Genomic DNA, 20,803 nt, shown 5'->3' on the forward strand with positions numbered 1-20,803 from the left:
TAATAACTAAATAAATAAGTAATTATTAAAAACACCAAATAATATAATTACTAATATAATTAATAAAAATATTAATAAAAATTGGGATGTTACAATTTGAGCGGGAGAAGAAGGGATTGGAGCTAGCCGAGTTATAGTGAAGATAAAGTGTTTCTCATGAACTTTTGCGAGAATCGGGTGTCGATTGCCACAGACACCGCCATCGTTCCATTTAAGAACGATAAATAATTGATAATGGAGTGAAATAGAACTCAGATATGGTGGAGCAAACTTTCGGTACGACGGAGCGAAGTGGATCTGCAAGATTATCACTCTAACATCCAAGTCAGTGAATGAATGAAGACTAATGTAAGTGTGAGGGTGAGTGAAATACATTAGTCTCAGCGCATGAAGAGTTTTATATATAAAGAGGTCGATTAGAACCTCTTCCGCTTGATCCGAAATTTCGTGCAAATCATCGTCTAATTAGATCGACGGTCGGTTAGAGATCAAAATTGTTTGCTTCAAGCTTGATTGAGGTCACGTCTATATCTTTACACATTTTATGTAAATTATTCCTCTCGGTAGAGAACAACAATTGAATTATTAAATTAAGAGTTCAAAAAATATTTAGACAAATCTTAAATCAAGACAAATATTTAAATTTGATGACATATATATATTAATTTTTAATTAATTAAATATTATATATTGAGATACTAGTATAAGTATGGTTTAGAATATGTGTTGTTGGGACTTTAAACTTATATAATAATACTTAAAACAGAGACATCCCCAATCAAAAGAATGATACAACTGAGATATATTATTATTTTATACCCACGAGACATAGATATTAGTCTAGAGAGTGTTTGGCACGTGTTGCAAATGAGTGGCTCAAAAGAAAGATCCTAACAAACCTTCATTATCCAAACACATCTTCCAACTCTATAAATAGTGAACACTTCCATAGTAAAAATCCATCAACATTTCTCTCATTCACCAAACTAAACTCATTTGTTTAAGAACTAGCAAATATGTTTTCAGGTGTAACAGGTATCATCAACAGGGGCCAAAAGCTGAAGGGAACAGTGGTTTTGATGCAAAAGAATGTGTTGGATATTAATGCTCTCACTGCAATTAAGAGTCCTACTGGTATAGTGACTGGTGCATTTGGTGCCATTGGGGGTGCCATTGGGACTGTTGTTGATACTGCTACTTCATTTGTTGGACGTTCTGTGGCTCTTAAGTTGATTAGTGCCACAAGTGCTGATGGTAACATAATAACTTCTTTCTCATTATAATGTTAAATAATCATCTTTATGATAAATCTATAATAATGCCTTTAAGCTATAATGAGTATAATGAACTAAAACAATTATTTGATGCTCATACACAGCACATTTTAATTTAACTAGAATCTTAATGGAAGCTTCTAAAAAATTGAACTTAAAAAACTATCTTAATAATTTCATAAAATAAGATATACTTCTCATCTTATAATGGATTATGTTATATTTGCCTAAATAATTCATTTTAATTGACAATTTTTTTTTTACTTTTCATGTATTATTAATATATATATTTTTTTTTTACAATTTTATCATTTATCAACTGTTTTTTTAAATCACTTTCAAATGATTATATTTCTTATAATAGTGGTAAACACTGTAATATTTACCTAGAATAATTTGATAAAATCAGTATTTCATTTATGATGTTTATTATATGTGTAAAGTTGACAAATATTATTATATATAATGTGGGACGGAAGAAGTAATTTATATTTGATTAATTATGCAAGAAAAAAATATTTAAAATAAAATATGTTTTATTTATTTACACATTATATATGTTTTTGATCTTTATAAAATCATGATCTTTTAAATTTAATATATAATATGTATAATTTTTTTAATCAATTTTAGTATTTATCTTTTAATACAGACTGCTTTTGCCTTTTAGGCCTTGCCAAGAAGTGAAACCACTCCGATATTTGTAAAAGTGATAATTTATTTTCACTCAAATATGCATGAAAGATAAGAATTTAATAAAGACAAACTTATTGAGACAATTAAATAGAAATTAAAAATATATTCTGTTTTGTATATTTTAAAAAGAAATTATTTTATATTAGTTTCTATTTTTAGAAATGAACTACAATGTTGTCAAGTTGTGTGATAACAGGGTTGAGATCTCTTTCAGTCCCTACTTGCAGGTGATTTTGACTTATACTCATAAAGGAATTCATTTCTGACTTCCAAATTTATGAGCTCTAACAGAGTCACCCACCAGCAACTATGTTCTAAGATTAGTTTCTTATTTTCATATATGAAAATAAATTATTTATCTAAGTTTTTTGGTAAAATAAATTTCGATTTTTATCATTAAAAATTTATAAAATAACCACTTTGTATAAAAAATTTAATTTTAATAATCAATTAACCATTTTTACTAAAACAACCCGGATTATTTGAGTAGAAAAATATTGCTATAATAAAAATAGATTTTCAATAGCTAGAACAAAGTTAACCATTATGAATTGATTTGGTAGTCAAGATCTGAGATTTAGAAGTGTGTTACTCTTTAGATCTTATGTTCAAATTATGTTTTGAGTCGAATCATACATAAATTTTACTCGGACTTTAATTAGTTAGACCTCTGCTAGTGAACGATAATGAGTTTACCCTCCGAATTAATTGGTTATTTTACTTAATACCGAGTTTTAAGAAAACAAATAGATATTACAAAGTTGTTAACTAGAGAATCATAATTTTTGAAACTGAAAATCCACTTTCTGAAATTTGTGTAGGAAGTGGAAAAGGAAAAGTTGGAAAGCAAACATTTTTGGAGGGTCTTCTTACCTCCATACTAACATTGGGAGCAGGGCAATCTGCCTATACTATTCATTTTGAATGGAACAGTGATATGGGAATTCCAGGAGCATTTTATATTGAGAATTTCATGCAACATGAATTCTTCCTTGTGAGTTTGACTCTTGAAGATGTTCCCAACCATGGAAGCATCCACTTTGTTTGCAACTCATGGATTTACAATGATAAGAAATATAAAAGTGACCGCATCTTTTTCGCTAACAAGGTAAGAAACATAGTCAGATTCTTTTGAATCGTTAAATATTAATTTTATTTATCGTTGATATAATTATTTCTCAAAACATGACACCTTCAAATCGAATAAATATAAATGTAGACGTATCTTCCAAATGAAACACCAGCTCCATTAGTCTACTATAGACAAGAAGAGTTGAAGACTTTAAGAGGAGATGGAACTGGAGAGCGCAAGGAATGGGATAGGATCTATGATTATGATGTCTACAATGATTTGGGCGAGCCTGACAAAAACGCTAAATTGGCTCGTCCAGTTCTCGGGGGATCCAGCACCTTGCCTTACCCTCGTAGAGGCAGAACAGGCAGAAAACCAGCTAAGAAAGGTTAAACTTTATGTTCTGTCTAAACACTTAAGTCTTTTGTTGTTCCAAATAGTTTCTTAATATGATTTTAGAGATGGTGCTAGTTTTGCCAACACATATTTTGCTATGATATGTGTACAGATCCTAAAAGTGAGAGTCGGAGCGACTTTGTTTACCTTCCAAGAGATGAATCATTTGGTCACTTGAAGTCGTCAGACTTTCTTGCTTACATACTCAAATCAGCATCTCAAAATCTCATACCTCAATTAAGATCTGTGGTTACATTACAACTCAAGCAACCCGAGTTTAACACCTTTGAAGATGTGCGCTCGCTTTACGAAGGTGGAATTAAGGTACCTACCAATTTTCTTAGCGACATAAGCCCAATACCATTGTTCAAGGAAATTTTTCGATCTGATGGTGCAGCGGCTCTTAAGTTTTCAAAACCTAAAGTGGTTCAAGGTATACATTAGTCACACATTCTTTGTCTTGTCATTATAAATACAAACATGAACACGATAATACAAAGTTCACTGGTCTTTCGAAATTATTCATTTGAGCAGTTGATCATTCTGCATGGATGACTGATGCGGAATTTGCAAGGGAGATGATTGCTGGTGTCAATCCACACATCATCAAAAAACTTGCGGTAAACTTAATAGTTTAACTTTGTTAGGCAATTACATAAATCAAACTAAGACTATTTTGTCTGCTTTTTATGCTACATTGTAATCGGTAAGCTTGTTGCTCGATATGTTTAACACAGGAGTTCCCAGCAAAGAGCAAGCTAGATAGACAACAATATGGTGATAACACCAGCACTGTAACCAAAGGGCATTTGGAGCCAAACATGGGTGGGGTCACTCTAGAAGAGGTAATAACATAATTTAACATTACTATGAAGAATTGATGCTATTACTTTTTTTCCTGGAGAATTGATTCAAGTGATCTCTGACTAAATTATATTTTGTTGAATAGGCTATCCGAAACAATAGGCTGTACATCCTTGATCACCATGACACGGTATATCCATATTTGAGGAAAATAAACGCAACCGACACAAAGGCCTATGCTACTAGGACCTTCCTTTTCTTGCAAAATGATGGAACTTTAAAGCCACTGGCTATTGAGCTAAGTAAGCCGCGTCCTCAAGATGATAGTTATGGCCCTCTTAGTGAAGTTTACTTGCCTGCAAGTGAAGGTGTTGAAGGTTCTATTTGGCTACTTGCAAAAGCTTATGTTGTTGTAAATGACTCTTGCTATCATCAACTTGTTAGCCATTGGTATGAATTTCGCTAATGAGATTTATACATACAAATATAGTTAGTTACTTTCCTGTAAGTTATTTGTTAATATCTACAATTATGACAGGTTGAACACTCACGCTGTTGTTGAGCCGTTCATCATAGCAACAAACAGACACCTTAGTGCGGTTCACCCTATTCACAAACTTTTGCTTCCACATTACCGTGACACGATGAACATAAATTCACTTGCGAGAAATGTCCTGGTCAATGCTGAGGGTATTATAGAATCAACATTCTTGTGGGGAGGATATTCTTTGGAATTGTCTGCTGTTGTATATAGGGATTGGGTTTTCACTGATCAAGGACTACCTAATGACCTACTCAAAAGGTAATGTTACAAAACACCAGATCCTAGGTATTTCATCAGCTAAATTTCTTATGTTAATATTATAAACCTTGCTCGTTATGCAGGGGAGTGGCTGTTGAGGACCCTGCTTCACCACACGGCATCCGCCTTTTGATAGAGGACTATCCTTATGCTTCTGACGGACTAGAGATATGGGCTGCTATCAAGTCGTGGGTTGAAGAATATGTGAGTTTCTACTACAAATCAGATGCTGCTATTGCACAAGATGCCGAACTCCAAGCATTCTGGAAAGAACTTGTAGAGGTGGGTCATGGTGACTTGAAGAATGCTACATGGTGGTTCAAAATGCAAACTCGTAAGGAGTTGATTGAAGCCTGCACCATCCTCATATGGATAGCTTCAGCACTTCACGCAGCTGTTAATTTTGGACAGTATCCTTATGGAGGATACATCCTTAACCGACCAACTAAGAGCAGGAGATTCATGCCTGAGAAAGGTTCCCCTGAGTACGACGAGCTTGCTAAGGACTACCAGAAGGCGTATTTAAGGACAATCACACCAAAGAACGATACCCTTACAGATTTAACCATTATAGAGGTACTATCAAGGCATGCTTCTGATGAACAATACCTCGGACAGAGAATCGAAGGTGATCTCTGGACTTCTGATTCAGCGCCAGTAGAGGCCTTCAAGAAATTTGGAAAGAAGTTGGCTGAAATCGAGGAAAAGCTCGTTCAAAGGAACAATGACGAGTCATTGAGAAACCGGTATGGACCTGTGAAGATGCCATACACTTTGCTTTATCCTTCTAGTGAAGAAGGATTGACTTTCAGAGGCATTCCCAATAGTGTCTCCATCTAAAAAACATATGGTTGTTGTATTATTGCTATGAATAATCGGTGAGAAGGAACCCTATTCCCTCATCCCTATGTATGGTTATGTTATTATGCATGTTTGTTTGATTGTTGTGATCGTATTTCATCAATAAAAATTATTATTATGTGTGTACCTTATGTGACAGATTTTGCTATATGAATTCCAAACTTTACATTTTCAGAAATTGAATCATAAACATTGAGGCTTAAACAAAGCTAGCAATACAAATATGAAATATTACATCACAAGAAATTGATAAAACCTGAAAATTTGAGATTTTGGCGCAAAATCTTCGAAAACGAATGTTCCGATTTACAGTTGCTGGCTGCATTTATCTTCATTCGAATTTAACTCTCCGAATACCAAATCTAAACCCTAATCTCATTTCTACCAATTTGGTCTGCCACAGGAAGTTGTAACCGAATTTTCGGTTGAGTTTTGTGATTAAAGCAAAGAAACTTGTGAAATGGAATTAGGAGTTAGGCTCTGTTTGGGAAGACAATTTTTCGAGCTTATAGCTTAGATCTTATGTCTTATAAGTTCATATGATAATTTAGACCCGTTTGGTAACGGTCTTTTCATCACGAGCTTATAGCTTATTTTACTAGCTTATAGCTTATTTTCCAGACGCTATTTCAAATAGCGTTTTAGCTTATGTCTTATAGCTTATTACTTTTTCTTCCTTTTTTATCCTTATTATTTCAATTAAAATCTATTTTTAACCTTTATAATTTATTTTAATTTAAAATAAAATAATTATATATTAAATATCTTTTATGTCATTTTACATTTATAAGTTAATTGAACCGCTAATTTTACCAAACACTTCAATGAGCTTATAAGTTATCAGTCTCAACCATCCGCTATAAGCTATAAGTCATCAGTTATCAGCCATCAGCCATAAGCTATAAGCTATCAGCTAGCTTATCAGTCAACCGCTATTTTTACCAAACAGATCCTTACTCTATCACTATTTACAAAATTATATTATATATTTTAAAAAATTATAATGTAATTAATGTGAATATTTTATATGTAATTATTAGTACTAAATTAGTCTTTGTTTATTTTTTTATACAGAAAAAAATTACTCTTTGTTTATAATTTTTTAAATAAATTAATAATAATATACTAATAAAACATATTACAAAAATAATAAATATATCTGAGTTTTGTATAAGTCCTGTTGTTTTCAGTCATGTCCATTTCTTGGTCTTCCTGGTTTCTCTCTATGCCTTCCATCAGACTCTCTTCAGAGCTCATCTCTCGTACACAACTATCTTTTCGGTCATCAAACTACTAGGTCACATATGTTTTTAAACTTAATACATATACTTTTACATTAAGTTAGCTTATATAGTCTACATTAATTGAATAAATATTGGACACTTATTTTTTCTTCCTTTAAAATATTAATGCACTTAGAGATAGGAGTGACAAAATGGATTTCACTCGGTAGACATGTTTGTCTTGTCTGTACTTTTCGCAGATTAAAATTTTAGATATGCACTCTCTAATACGCATGTCCCTCATTATTTTATTTTTTACGAGTTTTTGCAGACGAGAACATTAATAAGAATTTTCGCAATTTTTAGTCTTTAAAGGCATAAGACTTGCATGCGTCACTCTGTCCCGCCCTTATTTTTTTTGCGGGATGAACTAAGATTTAGGACTACACCCTTAACTATGATTGCCTCGCCTTTTTTTTTTTTTGCAAAATTTTATAAAACAAAAATAAACATAATGGACATGTCCATTTGTCACCCTACTTAATGACATAGTAGAACTTCACAACAAGTTATTAATGGAACTTTTCATAGTATTTTTCATTGATAATCTGACTGCTATGTATATTGATTTATTGAAATGGGCTTGAAAAGTTGGGAATTAAAATATAAGACTCCACATTATTCTCTCTTTATTCATTTAAGCTTAATTGCAATTTTGGTATATTTATTATTTTTTTTATCCCCCAATTTTAAAATATGAAATTTTAGTCCTTTTATTTTAGTTTTTTTAGGATTTTAGTCCCTATGCAAATCTGAATGCAATTTTTAATGACATGGAGCTTACATTGATGACATGTTCAACATAAACCTAAATAAAAATAGTTATTTTGAACAGATCATTGTTGAATTGACGCTAACACGTCATCAATATGAGTGCCACATCATTAAACTTTTCCTTCGGATTTGTAGGGGGCTAAACTCCTCAAAAAATCAAAATAAACGGACTAAAATTCGAGATTTTAAAATGGAGGGATCTAAAAAATGGATAGTAGGGAGACCAAAATTGCAATTAAGCAAATAATTTAAAATGTCTTCTTGATTTATTAGATATCATAAGTTTATGATTTAATTGCCTAATAAGTGTTGGGAGGAAATCCACAGACGTAATGGAATAATTCAACAACACAATCTCTCTCAAAAACCAAATGCAACGACAATCAACAAAACACACCAAAGAACACAAAACAATTTTAGCATGGAAAAACCTCTGTTAACTATGAGTAAAAAACCACGGGACTCGTATGTCACTTAATATCTCTACTATAATCAACAATGGATACAAACAATGTTCTCTCTAACACTAGTTAGAGGCATACATAAACATCATCAAGATCTACCATCAATCTTGGAATACAACAAGAAACAAGAGAAACAAAACAATCCAAAAACATAAAAATAATTATACCTCAAAGATGAACTCGACAGACGGACTTAAAAAACTCATAACCCAATCTCCACCGTTCAAAATGTACTCCTATGAGTCATGAACACTATGAAAAAATATTTGGACGATCTGACTGTTTGATTGTGTGCAAGCTTCGATTTCGTGGAACTACTATATGCTGATATCTTTGTTAGTAACTCGGATAACGGGGCGGCGCGGCCGTCCAAAAAATTGGAACGAAACAGAAACGCGGAACAGAACAATCGTTATTTTAGTGACGCAGAGACTAATATATTTAATACTAATAAATACACAATGATTAAAAACTAAATTAAATTAGTCAAAATCGATGAAGCATTGTACAATATAGTATTATTTATTATTTTTTTAGAATGAATAATTATTTACATTACTCTATTATTGCTATTATTTGTTTTTTTTTCTAAAAATATTATATTATTATATTTTTAATATTCATTCATAAGTGATAAATGTGGTGGTATACAACTGTAACATAGGGTTTCGTAAAGTGCTTTTATGAATGTTGTAAAGTGTCTTTTCTGAGTATCTGAGTAGCCTAATTTTTTTGACTTTTCAACTCTAAACTTTTATTTAATTATTGTTTAAATGTTTCTGCCTCCACGACTTCATCTTCTTCAAGTTTCTTCTATTTTTCTTTCTTGTCTGTGCCTTCACGACTTCATCTTCTTTTATTTTCTTCTACTTCTATGGACTTCATCTTCTTTTATTTCCATGATGTCGGTGCATCTCCTTCTAGGTATGCAAACTCCGCCACAAATATAACTCTCCAATGGTTAAAAATTTGGACATAAGAAAAAGCGTCCGTTCTAGACTGTTCTGCTCTGTATTCGTCCCCGATATTTCGTCCGCTCCGACCGCATCTCCCGTTCGCGGCGTTCCGACACATTCTGACATGTCATCCTTCACTATGTCGTTCCGAGCTGAGATCTCGGCCGTTCTGGCCTAGTTTAACAATAGAAGCTGAAATGGGGTTGTTGGATTTCACTCTTCACTCAACTTTTTCATGTTGCCTCTCACATCTAAACTCTATTCCTCTTTGTTGAATAATAACAAAGGCTTACACACACATGTGCCACTAACCCACATCCATTTAGGCCACTCCAAATAGGAAGGATAGCCCAACAAACTCCCCCGACCGACTAGTTAGAGGGCAACATCAATCCGATTTTCATACGAAAAAACTCAAACTTTCCCCTTTGCAACAGTTACGTCAACATATCCAAATCATTTTCATCAGTGTGAATCTTCTTGAGCTCCATCAACTTGGAATCTAATGCATCACAAATCAAATGATAACGAACATCAATATGCTTTGACCTCTAGTAAAAAGAGGAATTCTTCGATAAGTGAATGACACTTTGATTATCACAAAACAAGACATACTTTTCTTGTTTCATATCAAGTTGCATTGCAAATTTTCTCGACCATAACAACTCTTTTGACACTTCCACGACAGCTATAAACTCGACTTCAGTAATAGAGAGTGCAATATACTTTTAAATGAAAGTTCATAACCAACCTATTAAATATTCATAAACCATAGTAAGATTATAAATTATGTTTAGAAAAATAGTTAATCATTCATCAGAATTATGATCTCACTAAATATATCTCAATGGTTATTGTTTCTCTAAAAAAAATAAACAATGCATAAATAATATATCATCAGTCATTGATCACTAAGGTCTTTATTTTGGTTGTAATGTGATTGGACTTACAAAATTATTGATCTTTTTTTTTTCTTTCTTTCATTGCACCAATACTATTTGAATTTTTCTTTTTTTTTTAAAAATATATCATTTTTATTTTTCTCCTCGACTTTTGATTTTTCAATACCCTTGCTACTACTTGCTCTCCTATCCATAAGATAAGGTAGTGAACATTGTTTTTCTTTTAACGGCTAAGGGTTGTATCATTTAAAAATAACAAAAGTTTTCATTTTAAGGCTCAAAGAGGTTTGTTAAAGGGTGAATAAGAAAATCTTACTACTTTTATTGTCATCTAGAATTTTCCGAGTATATCAATCGTCTGATGGAACAACACTTAAATATTTAAACAGTTGAGAGCATAGACCTCTCGTTAGATTTAAGGGAATAATACAGCTCATCATGATTGTAAGTAACTAATCAATAATGAATGTTTTATTATAATGACCATAATATGATTTATAAATAATTAATTAGATCAATTAATTAGATTAATTAATAAATAATTTAATTTAATTAATTAGATTAATTAAATAACTAATATAACAATCTCTCACTTGGATGACAATACTTAATTATTAAAAGGGTCATACGAGTGTCCTAGAAACACTTTTTAAGCATTCCATATAAAAAATATTTCTTAAATAAATTATTTATTTCAATTTCTAATATATCGAATACAAGTAATTTTAATAAAACAAATTTTTTTATTTGTAAATCAAATTAGGTATTTATATTTCTAAAACATTAAATACAAATGTTGTTTACTTTTTTAAACTCTTAATGAGTGCCTCTGGAACACTCGTTAACATTTTTCATAGGTTTTTAGGTCAGATTAGATTTTAAAAAAAAGGTTAGGGTAAAGAAAGAGTCTATAATAGATCGTAAATCAGATTCAAGGTTTAATTTATCGTAGATCAGATTCAAGTCTTTTAAAATCTAACCTAACATATTTCCACCCCTACTTCGCGTATATGGAAATGGTGTTCATATGCCATTTTGACATAGGGCAAGGTTGAGGTTATCAGCAGCTAGCAAGATCTGAGCCTGGTCCAATTTGTTTCTGTTATCCTGAATACTCCTAACCCAAGTATTTCCTTTTCCATTTCCTTATGCTCAGTGATCTTGTTACCTTTATCACCCTCTAGCTCACTAATGAAGGTCTGCTTATTTTTAGCTTTGAGGTTTGCATAAAAATAAGCACTATTACCATTACCAAGAGTAACTCAATCTATCTTGGATTTTTGTTGTACAATTTTCTCCTCCATATCAATACTTTTCATCAATTCTTCAGTCCAATATTTTACCTCCTGACACAGGGCAAGGTTGAGGTTATCAGCAGCTAGCAAGATATGAGCATGTTCCAGTTTATTTATGTTATCCTGAATACTCCTAACCCCATCAATTACTTTCCTATTCAGGTGTCTAAGGATAGGCTGTAATCTTTGTAGTTTCCTCTAGAAACTAAACATAGGCTTACTTGGTTCAGGCATGTTTCAGTTTTTTCTTAACATATCCATATACTAAGGGTTATCCACAACACAATTCAAAAATTTGAATCTATGCTTAATCTTTTGATACATCTTGTTAGGATCAAACTTAATTCTCAATGGTGAATGGTTAGATATATGAGGATTTAGGATCTCAATCTCATATTGGGGAAAATTCATAAACCATTCAGTGTTACACAGAGGTCTATCAATTTTGGAATAAATCAGCCAAGAGGCTTGTTTATCTAACCATGTAAAATGGATACACTTTGTATCATGCTCATACAAATTAGTCTTTTCCATCATCTGCTTCATATCCTCATACTCAGCATCCTGCACATCATTTCCACCAATCCTATCGGTTACCTTTAGGACATTGTTAAAGTCTCCAACAATGATCCATGCCTTAGTGATTGCTCCATTAATTATACTAAGGTCATCCCAAAGTTAAGTAATGAGAGAAAACCCCGTTTATTTGGAAAACTTCACTATGGATAAATTGATCAGATTTTTCCAACTTCATTATACTTCAAACTTGAAGACTCCAAAGTATCCAGATCCTCCCATTATTATGGTACTCATAGTTGTCAAGATAGTTCCAATCATAACCTAATTTTCTTCTAATAGCATTACTATTATTACTCCTAAGTCGAGTCTCCAGCAAAGCTAGACAGTTTACCTGTAATTGCTTGAGGTGGGCCCCAACCTCCATGCATCTAGCTCGTTTATTCAGCCCTCACACATTCCAACTGATCATGGAACTTCAAATAATAATAAAATTCAAATTATTTTTTAAGTTATTAGATAAAATTAAAAATATATGTTTTTATGATAATGACTGAGAGGGAACATAGGAGAAAGAATAAATGCCTTTTGCATAGTAGCTCGTGCAAATTTTTTAATAAAAAATTAGAGTTATTGAAATAAATTTTAAAAAAGTTTTAATTAAAAATAATTTAAATAGGAAATGATCAATGTTGTCAATGCATGTTTATAGAGTTATTTATAAATTATTTCCTAAACAAAATTCTCATATCATAAACAATAACTATTTTTATGAGAAAACTTTTTTTATTAAGAAACAACAACAAAAATAGAGGAAGCATTTCCAACATTGGGAAAACCTCCAAGTCAAGTTCTAGACTCATACAATTTTTCTTAACAAATTATGTAGTGAGCATCCATGTTAAACAATTTGTTTAGATACATAGCTGAAGTATCTTTAAAACTAATTAAAAGTTGTCTACAATCTAGAGCAATTGGATCAAGAACAACAAGGGAGTGAGTAAAGTTTATGCATCCCACAACATTGACTGCATTAGACTAAATGAGCACTCTTTCAAGGTTCAACTCCCGCATGTAAACTCCACCTGATGGCTATGGTTTTAGTAACACATGCATCAACAGAGACACGCTCCTTCCAGCTGGAGGCGATGAATACCTTTCTGTCATGTATCAACCTGCACCACAAAACATCTTGGGAGACAACTTACACATTACCACTCATGATTGATTTTATCTTAATGCAAAGATCCTGATTTTCTTTGTTAAACTCTAACATACAATCAAACACCTATTCCGCCACCACTTGAGCTTCCATCTTTTTCTGTTGGTACAAACACAAATTTGGGCATTACAAATTTTCTAGAGCATTGTGCATAATAGATGGGTATTCAGTGGATCTTCACATTTCAGACAACTGAATAACCATTCATTAATATCAAGATCAACTATGATAGGATAACCCATTAGGGAGGATAAACAAGCCAACTTGGCAAATTCACACTACATAAATAAGTTATGGGTTGTTATTGAGGAAGGATGACATAGAGAACATAAAGTATCTAACCTGCCCCTTTTTTTATGCTGATTCACTTTTGTTGGCAAAATGTTCTTCGCAAGCCTCCACAAGAAATTTTGAACCTTGGTCTGCAGTGGAGAATGCCAAATTTGCTTTCAAAGCTTTTGACGAGGGATGCAAGATGGGCCAGGAAATTTTTCCAATTTGTCTTAGTTGAGGATGTGGTAGACTGATCTATAACTGAATACTCACCATCCTTATCACTATCTCAAATTAAAATGTCTTTTGGATTTCTGAGGGACAAAGGCATGATAATGATTTTCCTTGCCTCCACTTGATCAAAACAAGAGTAAACCAGATCCTTCTTCCAAGTGCTCGAGTCACTATCAATTAAATCACACACTTTTGCATCCCTCACTAGTACGCACATTGGATTGAGAGTTTTGAATCCTGCTGTGTTAGGTAGCCAATTGTCCATCCATATTCTAACCTTCTCCCTATTACCTATTCTCCATCTAGCACCCCTATTGATTAAATCTTTTACGCTAAAGATGCTCCTCCAAGCATAACTCGGAGAGAAACCAAGTGAGGCATCTACAATAAAACTGAAGGATAGAAAAACACTTAGAAAGGGGGGGTTTGAATAAGTGTAGCTTTAAAAACTTGACAGATAAAAATAAATTGCACAGTTATTTTTATCCTGGTTCGTTGTTAACTAAACTACTCCAGTCCACCCCCGCAGAGATGATTTACCTCAACTGAGGATTTAATCCACTAATCGCACGGATTACAATGGTTCTCCACTTAGTCAGCAACTAAGTCTTCCAGAGTCTTCTGATCACACACTGATCACTCCAGGAACAACTGCTTAGATACCCTCTAAGACTTTTCTAGAGTCTACTGATCCACACGATCACTCTAGTTACAACCTGCTTAGATAACCTCTAAGACTTCCTAGAGTATTCTGATCCACACGATCACTCTAGTTCCTTACAACTTAATGTAATTCTAAGAGTATTACAAATGCTTCTTAAAAGCGATAATCACAAACTGTGATATTTCTCTTAACGTTTAAGCTTAATCTCACTAATATATTACAACAACAATGTAGTGAGCTTTGATGAAGATGAAGATTCTGAGCTTTGAGTTTGAACAGAGTTTCAGCAAGTTAATAGACGTTGTTTTGTTCAGGATCGTTAACCTTGCTTCTCATCAGAACTTCATATTTATAGGCGTTGGAGAAGATGACCGTTGAGTGCATTTAATGCTTTGCGTGTTCCGTACAGCATCGCATTTAATGTTATACGCTTTTGTCAACTACCTCGAGCCTTGTTCACGCTGTGTCTACTGACGTAGCCTTTAGTAGCTTTTAACGTTCCTTTTGTCAGTCAGCGTAGCTTGCCACTTGTACTTTCTTCTGATCTGATGTTTATGAATACAACGTTTGAATATCATCAGAGTCAAACAGCTTGGTGCATAGCATCTTCTGATCTTCTGACCTTGAAGTGCTTCTGAGCGTGATACCATCAGAACTTCAGTGCTTCTGTTCTCTTGTTCTTCTGATGCTTCCATAGACCCATGTTCTGATTCTGCTTCGACCATCTTCTGATGTCTTGCCAGACCATGTTCTGATGTTGCATGCTGAACCCTTTGAGACAAAGCTTCTGAGCGCTGAATTATGCGTACTCTTTATATATTTCCTGAAAAGGAAATTGCATTGGATTAGAGTACCATATTATCTTAAGCAAAATTCATATTATTGTTATCATCAAAACTAAGATAATTGATCAGAACAAATCTTGTTCTAACAATCTCCCCCTTTTTGATGATGACAAAAACATATATAAATGATATGAATTTGCGATCAGAAAGAACAGACGGCAAAAGACAAATTACACAGCTATAGCATAAGCATATGAATATGTCTCCCCCTGAGATTAACAATCTCCTCCTGAGATAAATAATCTCCCCCTGAAATAAATACTCGAAGAACTTTAATAAAAGACTTCCCTGATTATTTCGGTAGAGACGATCATATAAGCTTCTGTCTTTAGAGAATTCATAGCTTCTGACTTCTGCTTCCATTGGACAGCTTCAGAACTAGAATTTCTTTAGATCCCTAGAACACTCACAGCTTCTGATTCCTGCTTCCTTCTAGGACAGCTTCAGAACTTGAATTTCTTTGATCTTCTGAACATTCACAGCTTCTGACTTCTGCTTCCATCTAGGACAGCTTCAGAACTTGAATTTCTTTGATCTTCTGAACATTCACAGCTTCTGATTTCTGCTTCCATTTAGGACAGCTTCAGAACTTGAGTTTTCTGGATCTTTAGAACATTCGCAGCTTCTGATTTCTGCTTCCCTCGGATAGCTTCAGAGCTTTGAATTTCTACCAACATCACTTCATGCTAGATTTGTATCAGAACATTGTTGAATGTACCAGAGCATCATCAGAGCATCTCTACATCCTGAAATGTTACAGAACAAAAACTAAACGACAAAAGTCAGCATGAACGAGTTAGAACATAAAATGTATATTCGAACACATTATATGTATCAGAGCCATATAGGCTAAAATAATGTATCAGAGCAAATAATGTATCAGAACAAATAGAATTTTGTCAAAGCAAATAGACAAATATGGATCAAATTCTATTATCAGTGCTTCTGATCTATTCTTCTTTCTTGCTTCTGATTTCTGAAGCTTGATAGCACTCAGCTTGTTTCAGTTTCCATGGTTTAGCTTCTTGTGTTTGCTTTGAAGATTTTCTTCACTTCTTTATACCTGCAAAACACTTAAACCATACAGAACTTGCAGTTCTTGTTAGTGAGAGCAACTGATTAAATCAAATCATTTATCATTTATCTTCTCCCCCTTTTTGTCATATCATCAAAAAGAATATTTCAAAAGATTCAGATGAATAAAACGACAAATAAAATCATTGGAATGTAAAAACAAAGAAACTTTTCATTGATAATCAAAAGATATTACACAAGGTTCCTATGTTTAACAAGATGAGAAACATTCCTAGCAAATACATAAAAAGTCATCCCAAGAGGAAATGACTACAAAAATTAAAAACAGCACCCTAGCAGGACACACTCGGTGTCAACCCATCAAGAATCCCTGTGGACTCTTGTCTTCCAGACTAGAACCTCCACTGTAGGAGAGATCCAAGTGACCAAAGAGGAAGAGAGGGACAGTTCACAGACAGAGAGCTAATGTTGCAAACGGGGCTTTCCCTTAACATAGAAGTTAAGAATATCATTCTTAACCTCCTCCCATAACTCAAGAAAGTCTTCTGTCTTTGGGTGAAAGTTGATAACATCATCAAAGAAGAGGTATGACTTGAGAGGTATTAGGAGAGCCATCCCGAGATATGCAGAGATCTGTCGCCTTTGAGTCATAGATCTTCAACAGGCTAAGGGTGAACGCTAGGTTTGAGCTAGGATTTTAAAAAAAATTTGTTTGAGCAAGAGACGAAAAACGGAGGAGAGAGAGAAAAACTTGATGAGGAATGCAAAGAGATAGAGAAAGAGAACACAGATAGAGTGTAAAAAAATATGAGGGAAGGAGAAGCGTTTGAAGAGTATTTAAAAGAAAATAAAATGAAACGAATGATGAATAGCATTTAATGTTACGTGACGTGAGGAGAGATAATAACGACAAATGAGGTGACTAGCACAGTTACCTATGGTCGGCGTCCCTTCAACTGCACGCGCGCTTATCCATGAATAGTAACGACAGGTTTACCATCCCGAGATAAAACGTTACAGCTGTTTTGCTTTAAAAGAGGTTCTGAATCAACTTAGACAATGAAACGTTAGTAATAACTGAATCATAATTTCTAAAAGATCTCAATCAGAACTTCTGATTAAAAAAATAGTCCATTTTCATTTCAGAAGATACTCATACATGAGAACTTCTCATCTTCTCATTCTGGGCATAAATCCATACTGATGTTTTTCAGAATGAACTTAAACCTATCTTCAGCCAGGGGTTTTGTAAAGATATCAGCCCATTGATGGTCTGTATCAACAAAGTTTAAAGATATAACACCCTTCTGAACATAGTCCCTTATGAAATGATGTTTAATCTCAATATGTTTAGCTTTTGAATGAAGAATAGGATTCTTAGATAAACATATAGCAGAAGTATTATCACAGAATATAGGAATGTTACTCTCAAATATCTGATAATCTTCTAACTGACTCTTCATCCAGAGCATCTGTGTACTACAACCAGCAGCAGCGACATATTCTGCTTCTGTTGTTGATAGAGCAATAGTTGCTTGCTTCTTGCTATACCAGGAGATCAAATGACTTCCAAGAAATTGGCAACTTCCTGAAGTACTCTTTCTTTCAATTCTGTCTCCAGCATAGTCAGCATCGCAGAATCCTACTAAGTTGTATTCTTTAGATTTTCTGTAAACTAAGCCAACATTAGTAGTACCTTTCAGATACCTTAGAATTCTCTTAACAGCAGTTAAATGAGATTCTCTAGGATCTGATTGGAATCTAGCACACAAACAAACACTGAACAGAATGTCAGGTCTAGAAGCAGTCAAATATAGAAGAGATCCAATCATACCTTTGTATAACTTCTGATCTACCTTCTTACTTACCTCATCCTTACCTAGGATGCATGTTGGATGCATAGGAGTTTTGGCTTCTTTGCAGTCTAGAAGATTAAACTTCTTCAGAAGTTCCTTCACATACTTGGTTTGGTGAACATACGTTCCTTCTGATGTTTGATTTATTTGTATTCCAAGGAAATACTTGAGTTCTCCCATCATGCTCATTTCAAACTCAGCCTGCATAGACTCAGCAAACTCCTTTCCAAGTGTAGCATTAGATGTTCCAAAAATAATATCATCTACATATATTTGACAAATTAAAATATCCCTTTTAAAGGTTTTACAAAATAGAGTAGTGTCCACTTTTCCTCTAGTGAAACCATTATCCAGAAGGAAAGAACTTAAGCGTTCATACCAAGCTCTGGGAGCTTGTTTCAATCCATATAACGATTTCTTTAATTTAAAAACATGATTAGGAGACATAGAGTCTTCAAAACCAGGAGGTTGATGGACATAAACTTCTTCATCTATATAACCATTTAAGAAGGCACTCTTGACATCCATTTGATAGAGAGTGATGTTATGTTGAGTGGCAAATGAAATTAATAGACGAATAGATTCTAACCTGGCCACTGGTGCAAAGGTTTCTGTATAGTCAATCCCTTCTTGCTGACTATAACCCTGAGCCACCAGTCTGGCTTTGTTCCTTACCACTTCACCTTTCTCACTGAGCTTGTTTCTGAAGACCCATTTTGTACCTATTATATTGAATCCATCTGGTCTAGGAACAAGATCCCAAACATAATTCCTTGTAAGCTGATTCAGTTCTTCTTGCATAGCAATTATCCAGTCTGGATCTTCTAGAGCATGATCAACAGAAGTTGGCTCGATCAAAGATACAAGACCTAATTGACAATCTGCATTGTTCTTAAGGAATGCTCTTGTTCTGATTGGATCATCCTTCTTTCCAAGAATGACATCTTCTGAATGACCAGAGATGAGTCTGGATGATCTTCTGACAGATGGTTCTTCAGAAACGCTTAGATTCTCCAGAGAAGCTGATACTTGATCTTCCGATTCTTTGCTTCTGAGAAGCTCTGCTTCTGATGCGTTGCTTCTTGGCTCAACAACTTCTGATATATCAATATTACAATCTGCAAAATTATCAAACTGCTTTGGTTTTTCAGAACCAAGCTTATCATCAAACCTGATATTGATTGATTCTTCTACAATCAACGTTTCAGTATTGTATACTCTGTAGCCTTTTGAGCGTTCAGAATATCCAAGAAGGAAACATTTTTGAGCTTTGGAATCAAACTTACCAAGATGATCTTTAGTGTTCAGAATAAAGCATACACATCCAAAAGGATGGAAATATGAAATGTTGGGCTTTCTATTCTTCCACAATTCATAAGGAGTCTTATTTAGAATAGGTCTGATAGAGATTCTATTCTGAATATAGCATGCAGTGTTTATTGCTTTTGCCCAGAAATGCTTAGCCATATTGGTTTCATTGATCATGGTTCTGGCCATTTCTTGCAGAGTCCTATTCTTTCGTTCTACAACTCCATTTTGCTGTGGAGTTCTAGGACAAGAGAAATCATGGGCAATACCATTTTCTTTGAAGAATTCTTCAAAGGATCTGTTCTCAAATTCACCACCATGATCACTTCTGACCTTTATGATTTTACACTCTTTTTCAGATTGAATCTGAATGCAGAAATCAAAGAACACTGAATGAGTTTCATCCTTGTGTTTCAAGAATTTTACCCACGTCCAGCGGCTATAATCATCTACGATGACTAATCCATATTTCTTCCCTCTGACAGATGCTGTTTTGACTGGGCCAAACAGATCAATGTGCAAGAGTTCTAATGGCCTTGAGGTAGAAACAACATTCTTGGACTTGAATGCAGGTTTGGAGAACTTGCCCTTCTGACATGCTTCACAAAGAGCATCTGATTTGAATTTCAGATTAGGGAGTCCTCTGACCAGATTCAGTTTGTTAATCTGAGAAATCTTTCTCAAACTAGCATGACCTAATCTTCTGTGCCAGACCCACTGCTCTTCAGAAACAGACATAAGACAAGTCACCTTCTGACTCATAAGATCTTGCAGATCTGTCTTATAAATGTTGTTCTTCCTCTTGCCTGTAAATAGGATTGAGCCATCCTTCTGATTTACAGCCTTGCAAGACTCTTGATTAAAGATTATATCATAACCATTGTCACTCAATTGACTGATAGATAAGAGGTTATGTGTTAATCCTTCTACAAGAAGTACATTAGAAATGGAAGGAGAGTTACCAGACTTTATAGTTCTAGAGCCAATTATCTTGCCCTTCTGATCTCCTCCAAACTTGACTTCTCCTCCAGACTTAAGCACCAGGTCTTGGAACATAGACCTTCTTCCTGTCATGTGTCGTGAGCATCCAGAGTCCAGGTACCATGACATGTTGTGCTTTGTCCTTTTTGCAGTCAAGGATATCTGCAATAGGAATAATCTTATCCTTAGGTACCCACATTTTCTTGGGTCCTTTCTTGTTAGATTTTCTCAAGTTCTGATTGAACTTGGGTTTAACATTGTAAGCAATAGGAGGAACAGCATGATAATTT

General features: G+C 33.9%; 1 protein-coding gene across 1 annotated transcript; it reads left to right on the forward strand.

The window, feature by feature from the left end:
• The first annotated feature begins 953 nt into the window (after positions 1–953).
• LOC131616239 (linoleate 9S-lipoxygenase-like) lies at positions 954–6,031 on the forward strand. Its single transcript, XM_058887514.1, has 9 exons — positions 954–1,254; positions 2,792–3,078; positions 3,190–3,430; positions 3,551–3,871; positions 3,973–4,058; positions 4,176–4,283; positions 4,388–4,692; positions 4,781–5,044; positions 5,128–6,031. Exons 1-9 carry the CDS (start codon positions 1,017–1,019, stop codon positions 5,882–5,884), a joined length of 2,607 nt encoding a protein of 868 aa, XP_058743497.1. The 5' UTR covers positions 954–1,016; the 3' UTR covers positions 5,885–6,031.
• Positions 6,032–20,803: the final 14,772 nt, after the last annotated feature.

This window comes from Vicia villosa, linkage group LG7 (assembly GCF_029867415.1).
Source record: "Vicia villosa cultivar HV-30 ecotype Madison, WI linkage group LG7, Vvil1.0, whole genome shotgun sequence".
Lineage (NCBI taxonomy): Eukaryota > Viridiplantae > Streptophyta > Magnoliopsida > Fabales > Fabaceae > Vicia > Vicia villosa.

What these genes read in the sequence shown, in the direction of transcription:
- LOC131616239 (XM_058887514.1), top strand. Translation starts at nt 1,017, where the DNA reads ATGTTTTCAGGTGTAACAGGTATCATCAACAGGGGCCAAAAGCTGAAG. An exon ending in AAAACCTAAAGTGGTTCAAG is followed by an intron (nt 3,872 to 3,972) that starts GTATACATTAGT and finishes TCATTTGAGCAG; the next exon opens with TTGATCATTCTGCATGGATG. An exon ending in ACATCATCAAAAAACTTGCG is followed by an intron (nt 4,059 to 4,175) that starts GTAAACTTAATA and finishes TGTTTAACACAG; the next exon opens with GAGTTCCCAGCAAAGAGCAA.